Below are 15,947 nucleotides of genomic sequence, written 5' to 3'. Positions count from 1 at the left end.
ATATCAATTGTAATCGGCATCACGATTATTTTGAGTGGGCGTGAAAAATATATAAAACTCATGTTATGACTGAAAACCATCTAAGCAAATAAATCGGATACGATACAATTGGAATGCCCGTGTTTTTGTAGACAATTATAATACCAATAACGTTATAAATGCAAATATTTAAGATATTTGTTAAACAAACTCCTGGTAGTCTAGGGTTTGATCTATCAAGACCACTTGTAAGATATTATAGACGTTTTATCTTAGATAAATCCACGGCAAAGGATTTTCATTCAAGTGGTGCTGCGAGTGAAATAAGTTACAATATCTTTTAATAAAAAAGTAATCACACGTCTCAATTCCAATGACATTTCACACTTGAGTAACAAATGTTTGACAATGGTATCTATACGGTATTGTAATAAAATTCGTCCCACGGATAAAACGAAACAGGCAATATAAGAGCATCTTGACATTCCTATGAAAAACGTTCAGATTCGGGAATTTATTAACAACAATTTGGCTCTCCGACAGCAATGGAAATTTAATTGCAGGTTTCCCGGCAAAAGGTCATAGTTCGAGTTTGGGGTGGTCGATAATCGCCTGTAGGGTTCGGAGGGTTCAATGGAGGCGTCTGAGGAACACGGTCTTCGGAAGGACTCTTTCAATAACTTTGATTGCGCGACTTTATTTGGGGCTTTCGGAACACCCCGAGGTGATATTGAACTGCTATATTATGTCTTATATAGTAAAGATGTCAAACAGGGAAATATGAGGGGAAAGGGTACTATTTTTTGAGTGGTTGTGTCTCATTTTACAAAATGCTTCATCTTCGTACCTGCCCACTTTGCGACGCCGACTTTCGTAATGGGAGCCGAACTTTGCAGACGCGATCCATCGTAGGAAAAGGGACAATACAAAGGAACACATCGTCGGTGAAGTTTAGACAGCGCGGAAGTCAAAAACTACCTTAAAGATGAGGAAAAAACGGCGTGTAGCTTGCAGACTAAAACAAGCTATAAAACAAGACACTCGCATTTTCTTTGCGCATTATGGAATAGGTACGAGAATTCGGAACGGGTGGAAGATTTTATTGGTAATCCAAGTAATTGTATAAAACAAAACTGCTAATTCACGACGATATTTTATGACATAGCCGCTCAAGCCAAGTCCCTTCATGCTGTACAAAAATCTGTTATCACGCAGCTCTGCCAATTACATCTATGCCATTCAAGTTTAAATTAACAATAAATTAAAAAAATACATAAATATAAGCGCTATTAGTTCAATGCATTCATGGGGAAAGATACTATTTTAATGCATAGAACAATGTGTTAGAATTTTTATCTTGGATCTAGCTTACAACAGTGAAATATAGCTGCGATAAATATTTATGTACACCGTTTCCTCTTTGAAAAGTATTATTTCGATGAAAATTTCTCTCTCAGCTTTCAAAGTAACAAGGTGTTTTACAACTCCAGAATAAAACTTTTTGCTATGCTTGAACTGTGGGATCTCGGGGTTCGAATTATAATTATATCATTACATTCATATTTAACCCGTAACAGGTAATTGATAGTGCAATATAAAACTTAATTTACACCTAAAAGCAATAATTTCATCCTATCAATATAGGTATCTAAAGAAAAAGAGTTCCATTTTAATAAAAGTCCATATCATAGGCTACTTTTGGTCCTGGTAATTTGCTACCATGGGATATAATAGTTTTTTATCTGAATTTTAAATAGATGTCGCTGGGGTCGTATTGTGTTTTAGGGACTTTTCTAACGGGAAAGGATATTCACTCGGGCGAGGGTGCAAGTAAACCTAGTATTAGTTGGTATATAGGCATTAATTTCAGAATTAATCATACTAAATCACCTGCTCTACTAAATAGGATGAAAGCCTCCTTTTCAAAATAGACACATGGCTCAAAATACCAATTATTTACAATAAAATATATCAACCTAGAGAACATGATAAAGGTTGCAGCATAAAATGACCATGTCGGTTATTGATTTCTTACGACACAACATAAAACGAAAAAGGAAATGTTAGTTCGNGACTATGACAATGGTTGGTGCTGGCGTAACGGGAACAATGCATGTACAAATATACCACTCAGCGTATTGCTTGCCGCTCGCAAAAGAACAAACATTCGTATTTCTACTCATAGGAGCTTCGCCTATTTTTCGTCTTGAATATTTTAGTGATTTTACGTTTTAGGCCGTGCTATTTCGGATGAGATTTTAAATATTTATTGGAGACAATATGTTTGACACGAGGCTAAGAGCCTGTTGCACAACTTCTGAGTAAATTCTATTCGTCATATTAATAAATATAAAAGTCACTCTCTTATTTATGTTCCCTAATAAATTGTTATGAATACTATCTACATTACCTGTTGAATACGACAACTGTCAAATAAAATTTACTTTAAACTTGTGAAACAAGCCCTGATGCTATTGTTTATCCTTCGCGTATATTTTAAGAGCACTAATTAAAATAAAAGACAATAAAAGAAATTCGCAATTATTGGATTAATATCATATCTTTTCCATTCATAATGATGACACAGACGTCAACAGTTATCGTGTAAAATCTTATTTCACGTTATAATTTACTACCCACTTTATTTATTTGATAGTGACCTTTAGGAATATCCGCATGCCGTGTTATGTAGGTTGAGGAAGTAATATAACTTTGGTTTAATATAGTTATCTAACTGAATAAGCATTTATCGGAAGTGCCCACGCGATATCCATTTTTATATAATATTTAGTCTCTTCGGAAAATCCACCTTTTCTTATATTACTTTTAATAGAGTTGTTTCAAATAAACACGCTCACAATATCTTAATTACGTATTTAAGGTAATTGTGCTTTGCAAGTTTATTTGTAGATAACCTCTAGAAATATTGAAAGAGATAAAAAAAATATTGAATTAATTAGGAATCTGCACTGTCTCTAAATAAATTAGGTGATAATATGTTCGGTTTTTAATCTGATTAAATAATATCATGTTAGATTGAAAGCTAGTATCTATAGCGCATTAGAGGAAAGTCGATACATTATATGTATTGCGGTGCATAAGCGGATTATGGTATTTGGGCCACTAAGCTAAGGGATTTATTTCGGGAAAGGTTTCAATCTTTTTAACAATTGGCATAAATTTCGGCTTAACGTGTAATTAACTGAACCGCCTGCTGGAACCTAGCGACGAATGTAAGAAAATATTTTATTTAGATGTTTCAAGTGTTGTTTCATTAAACCACATCGTTTTTAAAATGGTAAATTAAAGTCGTAATCTCTAATAATAATAATAATAATATCAGCCCTGTATTATATACTTGCCCACTGCTGAGCACGGGCCTCCTCTACTACTGAGGGGGAATCTCTAGTTTCTACTTAATTTTTAGGTACATTCAAATCAAATAAATTTTTGATATCCCCTTCTTTTATGGGCTTATAAACACTTTTATGTAATTCTACATAAAATCACATTCTAATCGCCATTTTGTTTAAACGTAAATTTTATTAGAGATTTACGCAATCGGTCTGAACATTTCAGCTCCAACACCACATCAGATGCACTAAAATACCATACCATCAAAACACACTCGAAACTATTTAAACCAAGTTGGAGAATTTGTTGAAATGCGAGCTGTCAGAAGTTTATACGCTCAGCCGAGGTGGTCCTTTGAGCTCGACACGAGTTTACTTGCAACGCCTGCTCTAAAGAGGTAAAAGGGTACAAGAGGTAAATGTAGCACACGCTGAACAAACGAAATGGGAGCAATAGGCAACATCGTTATTCTGATACTGTTTTTCGTACTCTTTTGTTTTCAATTTGATTTGGAATTGATAATGTCATCACCGTACATGAATATGTATTCGATGTCTGTCTGTAAATGTAAAAAAATGTGTTACATTTAGATTTGGTCTTAAATTAATATATTAATAACTTCTTCTTTTCTTCTTCAGTAATCTGAACTTCTCAATAATCAGACTCGAAACATATATTTGCCGATAAAAACATTAATTGTCAATTGATTACTCATTTAGTTTGCACAAAATCTAACTGAGATACAAAAAGAGAAAATAACAGTAGATTTTATGCAATTGTCGGTTACAGTCACATATACAATATCACTTGCTAAAGAGATCTGTAAACGGAAAAGTAATAAAGGCAGCTGAAAATAGAATAATACCTTAGATATCGTTTTGCACTAACCACACCTCATGCTTTTTGCTCCCTATTGCTTTTTACGTTTTTGCCACCCCGATGCGATGCTACAATCACTTTTATAGGTCCCCGTCGCAAGTGTGAGGTATAAACTTTTTGGGTTTTCCTAGCGTGTTTAACTGCTTGGTCATATTTGTTGCATAGCCTTTTCGTAGACGTGTTTGAGACGTAAATTATGATTCTTCTTTCTTGAGTGGAAAATATTATTGCATTGATGATTTCTGGTTTAATAAGATCTACAGAATTTTCGTTTTAGTGTATTATACCTGTAATGATGGTTAAAGTTAATAAGTTGTGATCTGTTTCCTATCCAGACTTATATGTTATTTATATTACTATACGCATTAAAGATGGCATTTGTTGTGATATCGAAGTAGCTACTTAATAGCATAGATCCGTAAGATTAAATGAAATCGTTCATTCTATATTTAAAGTTGCAATTATTTACATATACATTTTATTTAGCCATCAATTTTGTTCATTTTCTCGTTTGTAATTACATCCATGAAAGCCGAATTACGTACAAATGCGCATTATAAAATATTACAAACCAAGAATTCGTAACAACGACTCCATAATGAATCCTGTAATTGCACATACTCCGCACGCGTGTATAAATCGCGCAAAACACTACAAGGGCGGCTAACGAGTGGGAAATGGGGTTGCCTCGTCAAAGGTTATAATTAGGAGCGCTGCATTTAGTTTGTTCCTTTTAGTTTTGCGCTCATTTATTTCTCGACCGGGAACAATGGCAAATTTAATCACTGCAAGAGATTTGCTTCCGAGAGCTATAGATGAGCTCGCATTTACGGAAGACGAGGCATAATACCGTCCGGTTTTGCATCAGCAGTCGTAATTAAAGAGTTGTGGTCTGCGGAATATTCTGCATAAACGGCTTTTTAAATAAAAATGAATGAAGACGAATATATACTTCAGTTTAGGTGAAGATATTTGACAAAGGCTGGCGGACAATGGATGTAAAGATCTGAAGATCTCGACAAGGTTTTTAAGCTAACTTTAGTTCTGAAGGGGCTGGTGGGGAGAAATAAAGGCTGGAGACTTATTCATATACACAAAGAAGAAAATGAAGAGTCTGTTAATCTATGGTAGGCTAGCGTAGAAATAGCAACTTCCGAGGTTACTATATCAAATTCCACCTAAAGAATTCTATCGCTATTTGTTAATCAATATCGTGCATTTGAAAACATGGGTTCGATGAACAATGAATTGGAGCCACTAGAAAAACTTTCCTCTTAATTGAATTGCACAATCCGAGTTATAAAATGTTTGTTCTGCAATCAACAAACAGTGTAGAATGAAGTAATTTGAAGGAATACCAAACGCAGCCTTTAACGCGAATTCAATTGGAGCTTTCCCAGCGGTGTTGCCTTTTGGCCCTCGTTAAAAATCTCATCAAATGCGAAATTTGTAATTTCTTTCTCATTTCGGTTGAGTCCATGTTACATTGGTGCAATTTCAACGTAAATGTAACATGCTTTAAAACATTTGGGGTTAGTATGATAGTTTGAATTGCGATTTGTAATTATTGTTTAGGATTCGCATTTCTTTTTTCATTTTATGATTTATACCTTTTCAATTGAATAATGGTTGGCCACGTCTTTTATCTATTTTAATAGTATATAAACATATGTTTAAAACGATGCTATGTTATTCATATCTAAAGAATAGTTTACGATATTAGTTATTACCTACAGCTGAATTTCACCCTTTGCCAATTGCTATAGTTTGAAATTGATCCCAATTGGTACCATTATAAACATAATTTAAGACTTAATGAAGGTATTGCGTGCAGGGACTTACGTAACAAAATTATTATCAGAAACCCACTTCAGTTCAGAGTTGTAAGCAATAAAAAAATAAAGATAATCTATGGTGAAATTAATATTACATATTTTAAACTGCAACCTTTAAAGGTGTAGTATTGAAATCATGATTTTAAATACTCATAAAATATCGAGCAAAAGCTTCTTACAACACAAATTACATTATACTATTTTAGTAACTATATGCCGTTATCTGCAAAAAGAAATTAATAACGATAAGCCGTCGACAAGTTAAATGATACGTTTTCTACGGAATCAAGACAAATATGTGCCTTAAATAACAACGTTAAGGTTTATTTTATCACGTATATCGGATATGGATCGGCAGACCAGAGTGCTGGTAATACGACGGCTTATAGGCAAATTGTAGATGTTCAGGAAATGAGGAGGCGAGTCGAACAAATGCATAGATGTATCTGATATTTGATCTTGTGTTTATATTGCTAGTTTAATAAAAGTTTATTGTTAGAGCCCTATTTGTTTATGTGAAAGTTTTATTGCGAGGTGACTTTCACATGAAAATAAAACGTATATCGTATTTTTAAATACTGACGAATCATTCATTTAAACATGCTCGTAGTGATTTTTGGGGAGATTGACAGCTTCACATGTCAAATAAATTTGACGTTGATCCGGCATCTTGTTTTCAGCATTTGTAATCATATTTTAGACTATAGCTCTACATGGAAGATAGAAATATCTTGATTCGTTTTAGTGACACCAGGGTAAAGTTTAATCAAAACAAATGGCGGAAAACCTTTTTATATTATAACAAACGTTAGTGTAAAGTCTGAGTAGCTACTCGATTTATCCATATATAGTGGAACTATTATAACAATACAACTTGATGCAACGTATGTCGATAAAAGGATAAAACAATAAACACTTGATCTCAGGTATTTTGATACAAAGATAATATAATAAAGATACTTAAAAAGCCCTGCCAAACATTTGGATACCATCTCTTAAATGAACCTCGTGCTAATAAAAACCGCAAACGCAATTTCATAATCGGCCCGAGCCCTGAGCACTTGCATAATATTGATTGAGACTGCAGGTATGTGGCGAGATGGTAGGATGTGGGCGGCGGACGGTAGCGCGGTTCACAGCAATTTCCTATCGCTCGATCTATTTAATTGAACTTGTTTCCTATCTCCGTAACTTGGTATTTAAATGCTTGTTGATAAGATATTAAATTGTTTGCTTACTTGGAGAGTTTGCTTTTCAAATGATATTTATAGATCAGTAATAACTTTTAATTGTACAGTTTAATCTCTATGGAAATGGATAGTTGGAATGTTTGTCGTTCCTCCGATAAAATAAAAGACAATAAGGTCACAAAACCCAACAAAAATTAAAGTCGGTAATTTATTTATTGCTTGTATATAGGCGGACTTAATGCCATAAGATTTCTCTCACAGTCAACCTGTGGTGCAGAAATTAATATATTATCAAATTGGCACATCTGCCATTTGCCAGTTTTCAGGTCGTAACAACGAAATGCCAGCGATTTTTTTTTATATATCAATCTAAATAAAATCATAATTTACAAAATCTACTGGAGGACCAAGTAAACACCTCAAAAACTATAAGACACATTGCTGGCTCACTGTTACAAGATACTATATAATTTTTTATGTATCTTTAAAAATTAGATTTCAATTTTCATGTTGGTAAACATTACATATTACTTTATAGTATCTACATACCTCATTTATTTATCTTTTAGTATTATTGACTTTTTTTCCTGAAAAAGACAGTCGTGTGATAAATATAATTCAAAGGGTAAAAAATATAACATAGAGCCTTGTAATAGTGAGCCAGTGACTTGCCAAATTCATCGCTGCGTTTTCGAAATGTCTAAGTATTCGATTAAAAACAAAATAAGATCATGTAAATCGTGCACATCACAAACGCACATTTTTAGAAGAAATCACAATAAGTTCCTTGCGATTCCCTCGGGCGTCGTAAATTCTCCTGTTTGAAGGTTGGCAACACGTGACTTGGTTATTAATAAGTCCACGTGCTCAGAACGCCTGCCTCGCCCTGGGTAAATAAATGTACAGAAGAATCATTATAAAATAATACTTGTATTTTTTTTATTAGTTCAAATTGAGAGTGTAAATAAGTTGAGTATTTTGTGTAAAAAGCGAAGTTAACGGATTTCCTGTTTTAAAATTTAGATTACTAATTAGTCTAAATGGACTACAAGCTATATATTTTTTTTGTACGCTCAGTTGAAACGTTGCTTTAATTATAATATTTCAACACGAATTTACACGGTACTTCATTTCTTTATATCCTGAGTAATATTTAAACCGTGCAATAGTTTCTTTACTTAAACTTTGTGCTGGTTACATAAAAAAATAATTTAATCATTTGAAAACATTTTGATACTTGACTGTAGTGTTTGACACAATGATTTATTTACCTAAAACAAAGTAGATTATTTCTTTATTTGCAATACGTTTTAGTATCATACTTAACATTTTTAAACTGTATTCTGTGATATTCACCATGAACTTGTAATATTTTATACGGCCATCATCACTGCTTTCGATTTTCCGATCCAATTCATAAAACGAAAGAAAATATAAAACAAAATAACACAATCCTACTTCTCTGTAAATAAAACAAAGGCCTCGCTGTATTTTGTTACCGTTGTTTCGAGTCCTCTCACATTTACATACAATGCTCGTAAGCCTGCGGACGCATGAAATTTTCAGCAAAATCGTTGGCAGGTAACTGACGTGTAGGCCTGGCTTCTGTCCCCCCAATAAAAGGAGTGGAGCTTGTGAATTTAGATGAGTGCATTTTCGATTTTCTTCTATTTGCTGGGATTTTTGCTAAAGGTTTGTTTCATATTGTCACATAGATTTTAAGGGTTTAAAGATGGAGTTAGAAAGTTATTATGGCTTGTATAAAATACAAATTGTTTGTTTTTTGTATATCATTTGAATTCGTGAGTATATAGTAACGATACATAATTAATATTACTTTTGTGCGACGTATTCAAATATGCATTTTGTTTGTAAAAATACATTTTCGATTTCCATTCAAATAAATAATTTGAATACAAATATATTTTTTGTTTAGCTGGTATTCCCGATTATAAAATGATGATAAATAACAAAATAATACAGCTATCGTAAAAATATTCAAAGCTAAGCAGCTTGCAAGCGCATAGAGAAAAGTTGAATGACCTGCAACGCCCGTGTGACAAGATAATTTGGCGAATTTTATGGGGTAATGGATTGATTTTTTATTTCGAAGAATGGTTATAAAATATGGTGTTTTTGACACGTAAACGACAGTTCGTTTACCTTTATTGTGATATAAAAGTCGTAAATTAGGCGGGAAATCGAGGTGAATAGCCCTTCGATTTGACATAACTGTATTTTGTTATGTAAGCTATTTAGTGTGTTTTTATTAGTTGTTACTGAATTTATGATGCCATTTTTATGTTATTTATTTTCATATAAAAAGTGCACTTTTTACATAGAACTGTATGGTAAAAAACCACGCTCATTACTCATGTCTGACGGCAGAAATTATAAAACTAGTGGTGGCAAAAGTAGTAGGTATCTATTTAGCCGAATAAGTAAGTACGAGAGACGTAACATTTATAATAGTAGCTGTAGCAAACGTGGTACCTATTTAGACGAACAAAGTAAGACGAGAGGCGTAAAATTTTGTGATGATTTTATATTAGTAATTGGTCATGTCCTCTGCATTTTTGTTATACTAATCAGAGACGTAATTGGGTATGAATAAAAGCGTTATTAACTTGTTTTATGTGAATTTATTGTTCGTACTTAATCTATATACATTTAAATCTAAGGTAACTTTGTTTATCCACTATTTGACTATGGACACACGGTGTCCCTGGGCCGAGCCCGGAGGTTCCTAAGATCTTAAGGCAGTGATCGTTGCAAAATAAAATATAAATGATACAAGTTTGTAAAATTCCACAACCACAAGGTCGAGAAATAAATAAATAAACATTCTTAATGTTTTCTATACTATTCTTTACCGAGCATCGTTCGATGACTTTCCCAACAATACTTTGCAAATCGACTCATTATACATACGACTTTGTAATGTTTCGTAAATTCATTCTATAAACATAAAACTACGGCCTTGGTACAGTTGCATCTGTGGTAAAACGTTCCGAATCTTAAACGAACACTTATGTGCATTCAAATGATCTTTCTTACGTGAAATGGCGTAAATCCACCGAACACTCACAATCGCCGTATTTAAGCGTGTTTATTCATAACTATCATGAATTCCTGACTCTGATATGTAAGGGTGTTAAATTCGGTGGTTTTAATGAGAAAAAATAAATGAAACATATTCATGAGATGGCGTTATCTAGCACACTAGATTTCTATCACATAAAAGGATTGCCATTTATCAATCCGACCGGACTTCGCAGATGAAGTACGTTTCGAAGGAGCACGGCGAGTCGTTCCATTTGAGCCCTTTGTCGTCTCTGTTCCACAGTTCCAGACAGTTTTCCTCTTCTCCGTTCTCGTATCTGAAGTTGTTTGGCTCGCCCGCGTTCCAATTGACGAATGTCAACGGTCTGCCGTTTGCCATCCAGAAGAAATTTCCTTCCTCAGCCAAATCGGTGCCTGACGTCCAAAAGTGCTCGCGTCCATATCCTGCAACATGATAACAATTTATTATTATTAGGTAATTGATATGTAAGTTTTATTACCTATAAATTACGTTCTCTTTATGAATGTCAGTGCAATAAACTCAAGTTGATGTTACGGTCTTTATTATGAACTCTTCTGACTTATTTATTGAACACATATTGTTCATAAATATAGGGATTGAAGTGCTAGTACTAAATATTACAAAAAAGAGTAAACAATTAAATTATTTTTTTATATATAGCCCGCATTTCGGGGTGTGGAATTTCATATCCAGTATGACGGTCCTGAGCTTGGCATATTATGTCGGGATATGAAACCCTATTGTATGTATTCTTTTTTTACAGTGTACCAGGTGTGTTCGTAACTGATATGGTTATAGGTTCGCCTTGTATCACATCATGGGACGGATATACATGACTGAATGTGGATGCTCTGGTCGTAGCGTCGTCTACTCCTTCGAGGGTAAAGGCGTGATGCGATTTTGTTTTACACTGTACCAACCATTAGGTTCTATAACATAGTATTTTAAGTTTTAAAACAAAAAATAGCGTGATTTCAATTTTCAACCACTCCATATGTCACTTTCAGTTTCGGTAATTTTAATTTCAATAGATTAGTCCTCTATGACCCGCCGAATGTAGACATGATGAATTTCGACCTTTCAAATGTTGATTCGTCTAAAACCAGTTTAAAAATTTTGCAACAGCCACGCAACCAAGTTTATTTGACCTCTGTCGTTGTAAATTCTACAAGATTTTCACAGACCAGTCGGATAAGTAGTATTGGTTTTAGAAAATTTAATACAATCTTACGCCTGGACCCTGTATTTTTTTATATCACGGCACCTGATGGTAAATAGAGTGGGGTCCAATAGAATGTCGATTGACGAGAGATGATTACCACTCTGTAGTCGATACAATTATGCCGGCCCGTTGGATCTGGATATACACAGGCTAATCCCGAACACGACACACTTACGTGGGCCACTATGGCGGGTTTTAACACCTTGTGTATGGTGGTTGCTATCCGGGCGGATATATGGCCAAAATTGGATAATACTGATTGAAGTCTTTATGATTGATGGAATATGTACCATAATATAAACCATAATGAAGTTTGTACCAATTTAAAAACATGGTTCTAAACGACTTACGAAAAGTGCGACAATCGACGAAAATTTGGCAACACGGTGCAAAAATGAAAAAGACTTTTACAAAAAAAACATGTGAGTATTGCATCAATGTTGAAGTTTTCTGAATAACACAGACTGACTAGAAGATCTCTTTTACTTATAAGCAAAACATAGTTCTGCTGTATCAACCTATCAGCATCAATAAGTAAAGAGTTATTAAGAAAATTAATTACAAGATTTGCTATCAATAAATTCCCATGCTTAGATATTTTAAGAACTTAATAATACGCTTTCCACTACGAATCGTCTATTTTATATTTTGTAATATACATTAAAAGAAGGTTTGGAAATGAGGGTAGTACCTGAATCTTTGACATATTGTTCCAGTTTGTCGTTCTCCTGCTGCGAGGCAATTGAAGCGAGGTGCATGCCGTGGAATCTGCAGTACTGTTGCGCCTTAAACCAATTAGCCTGGAATCAAAGTTTACGATCGATTAATAAATGTAAGTAGAAATTATTGAAGCATGGACATTTCGAGTCTTATTTCTGCGTGTGTAAGAGCTGTAAATCATTGGCTTGTAAATACTGGTCGCATAGGAAATTGCGAATTAAAACCATTATAGGTTCGTAGCGTCATAGTTTCACAGTTAAGAAAGGAGCTATATTTACTCAAAATATTATCACTTATTTAAAATCACTATAAGTTCGGTCAGTAGAATTATATGTATAAAAAAAGACGGAACTAAACTTATGTATGTACATCTATGCCTTCCTTACAAATGCCTTGAATGTAGCGACGGTAGAGGTATGCAAAGTTTGCAATTTTATTATGTTGAGAATGTTTTCACACGAGCATATTGTAACAACTTTGTTACTAGAATTTCAATTCTTGTATGAAAAGGTAATGTATAAATATTGTACAGTTGGTGTTAAAAATGTCGCATGGCACGGAACCTTATCTATACGGATTAATTATTGCTAGCAATAATCGTACCTAATTATTGCTAGTAATAATCGTACCTAATTGTTGCTTAAAATATTCTTTGACTAAACAGCGCAATGGCGGACAATTCTCGACTGTGTTGACGTATACGAATCCTTTGAGATATTGCTATTGCTTAGTAATAACCACGTGTGATTGTTTCTAGCAATAATTGCTCTGACTAATTGTCATTTTCAATAAGCGACCCCAATCACTTCTTTCAATCAATCTCAAAAATTTACTAACCCAATTTTTTTACATGCTTACAAATGAGTTATTTTGATTGGTTTATTGCCGGAAACAGATTGAAGATTGAGATTGAGATCATTTATTAAAAACGGCTCTAAATGAGGCTTCATCTAGTGTCGCAGGGCAAGTGCAGTGTAGCGTAGAGCTTCGTGATCTAAACTTAGTTGTAAAATTCCAGCGCGTTTCGGCTAGTGCGGTCAATCTCAACGGAGTTTAGTCAAGTATGCAGGAACTATTATAGAAAAGCACAATATATAGGAGCAGAGAGTTACCTTTACTCTCATAGTTCCAGGAGAGGGCAATCTAATATTACCTGTGAGAGATCGAGTGCAGGACCAACGGCTTTATTTTAATCAGTGGGTTACTGATTTGCTTGTGTAAAAAAGTGGAATTTGAAAGTACAATTTCAATATCCAAATACCCACAAAGGATACTGGGATTTAAATTGAATTTGAATATTTAAAATTCAAAGCCGTTGCGATGGGTCGTTTGATTTTCCCATGTGCATTACGGAAGCCGCATACTAACTAGGTTGCTAATACAAAACGCTAGTATTGGTTGCACGTGGAATTTGTGGTTTGTGGCGTGCGCCCACTGATTTTATCGCGGTTTTTATCGACTCAAATACAATTAGTTCAAGCTCATTTTGCTTTATTATTTGCTGCCGGGCCTTGTTATATAAATATCGTACTTTTTCAAGCTGTTATGCGCATTTTTGTTTTCATTTTACGACATAAGTTTAGGCTTTTTATGTTTCTATTTCTCATACGATAATTTATTTTTTTCTTTTTTCCTCTTTTCTTATCATACTCTGTGTAAATTTTATCGATTGGATAAAGTTGCAAATTTTAAGAGATATCCTACATAATTATGTGCTTTTTGAATATTTCGCAATCAATTGAACATTACTCAAAGAATTAAGAACCATAACGAGACCCACTTTCCCTGGCATTGGAACGAGATTGTCTTTCATTGTTCATCGGTAAGCACGACATGAAACATCTGTTAATCTCATGCGCAAGCAGAAACAATAAAATGATTTATTGAGTTCGTAGCCTCTTGGGAACAAATTGTTATAAATAAAATTATTTTAATTGTTGCTTTTGCTATGTTATATTACGCACCGCCTGCAACAGAAGTTGCCAAAAGACATGAATTTCCACCGTTTTTGTAACTTTTTAATGATGCTCTGGCTTCTATTGGTCATAGCGTGATGTTATTGCCTATAACCTTCCACGATAAAGGGGCTATTCAACATTTTTTACTTTTAAATTCGAACCAGTAGTTCTTGAGATTAGCACGTTCAAACAAAACAAACTGATCAGCTTTATATAATAGTACAGATTATGCATAAAGCTTATATCCAATGCTAACAAACTTGCGCATGTGTTCTGAAAGGGTTTGTATAGTATTAGTACCTACGTTATAGGACTTAAATCCGTAATTGCTATATCTGACATTCCTATTTTGACAACTATTGTTTATTTGTAGTAAACACAAATCTTGCCTAACCTGAGGACTTCAGAAGCAAATGACCTAGCATGCCTACAAGTACTCTTACCTACACAAATTTTAATTGCATAACCCGAGGACTTCACAACCAAAAATCCTGTTATGCCTACGAGAGTAAGACTAATTATTTTTTGGCATATAGACTATTAGAAGATTCTACGACTGAGCTATATAATATGTAAGCAGTATGCTATGATTTAAGTCCATATGTATTTATCAACAATTTTAAATTATGAAGGGACGTAATATCCGTACCGGTTGTTCAACATTTTTGTAGCGGCTTATTTGTTAATCCCTTGCGACTTACGACGCCATATAACCGATACTAACAGGTTTTTAATTGATACTCATTAATCTTTCAAAATATACGATCAGGGCCTTCATAACAATTGTATGTATCGCACCCGTAGAACTAAGGTGACTTAACCCAAAAAAGACGATTTGTGGGAATCGAATAAAAAAGATTTGAAAGCAATATAAAAGGCAGTGAATTGGCGGTCGTTAAAGTGAGAATCTCTGTATCTATTCTATAATTTTATCTTTTTCTCGTCAGGGTTATAGAACATGCTTTGGAAGGTCTGTTAACAAAACTGGAATATATATACATTTTGAATTAGGCCATTTTATTTCTAAGGCTGTGATATGTCACTTCAACTTCTATGCAGGATGTGGTAGAGTCATACTTTGGTCAATTACATGAACCTCAAACATGTTTTTTCAAGAACAACTGACAAGTCTTGATTCATTTGCAAAAATATCATAACGAACTGATGGATCCAACACCGCATTTTTAATTATTACGTAAAGATTTAAAGACTACAAAAGACTGATTACAATCTGAGAAATATTATGATGTGAAATTTAGTAAGAATCGCGATTGTTTAACAGAGCGGCAAGAGCATTATTAGCATATTTAGGTAAATTATATAATCTAAACTTGCAGCATGCATTACAAACCATACCTATTACTTAGCAAAAAGCATGTGCGGAATTCGTTAACTCGGCTTTGTGATACTAAAGTTACTACTAAGTTGATCTGAGCATAATCCTATCCAAAACATAACAGTAGTTTCTGTAATATACCGCATCAGTAAAAAGCAAGAAGAAAGTACTAACTCTACTAATTTACTTTTTTATATCCAATCTAACGGATTTTTTACTTTATCTCTATTTCGATTGCTACCTGATTGGCGTTTAAATAGACCCCGTCCGTGAATATCGATTTTATCTACGAAAATTCGTAAATCATTTAATTCTTTACTTTCATGCTTAAAGTAGCGTGACGTTTCAGCAATAAGTATTAAAACAAGAATCATCCGACGAAGCAAATA

At 33.9% G+C, this 15,947-nt stretch overlaps 1 protein-coding gene across 1 annotated transcript in view; it reads right to left on the bottom strand.

Annotated features, from left to right (window-relative positions):
* Window positions 1–9,859: 9,859 nt before the first annotated feature.
* Window positions 9,860–15,947, bottom strand: part of LOC115439999 (C-type lectin 37Da) — a 100,004-nt gene continuing 93,916 nt past the window's right edge. Inside the window, exons 5-6 of the mRNA XM_037438919.1 lie at window positions 12,236–12,344; window positions 9,860–10,744 (exon numbers count right to left, since the gene is read on the bottom strand). Of these exons, the coding sequence (XP_037294816.1) occupies window positions 10,494–10,744; window positions 12,236–12,344 (360 nt within the window). The 3' untranslated portion in view covers window positions 9,860–10,493. The remainder of the gene's footprint in view (window positions 10,745–12,235; window positions 12,345–15,947) is intronic.

Source organism: Manduca sexta, chromosome 15, assembly GCF_014839805.1.
Source record: "Manduca sexta isolate Smith_Timp_Sample1 chromosome 15, JHU_Msex_v1.0, whole genome shotgun sequence".
Classification (NCBI taxonomy): domain Eukaryota; kingdom Metazoa; phylum Arthropoda; class Insecta; order Lepidoptera; family Sphingidae; genus Manduca; species Manduca sexta.
Note: the sequence above shows the minus strand (reverse complement) of the source record. Positions and strands in the feature narration are given on the sequence as shown.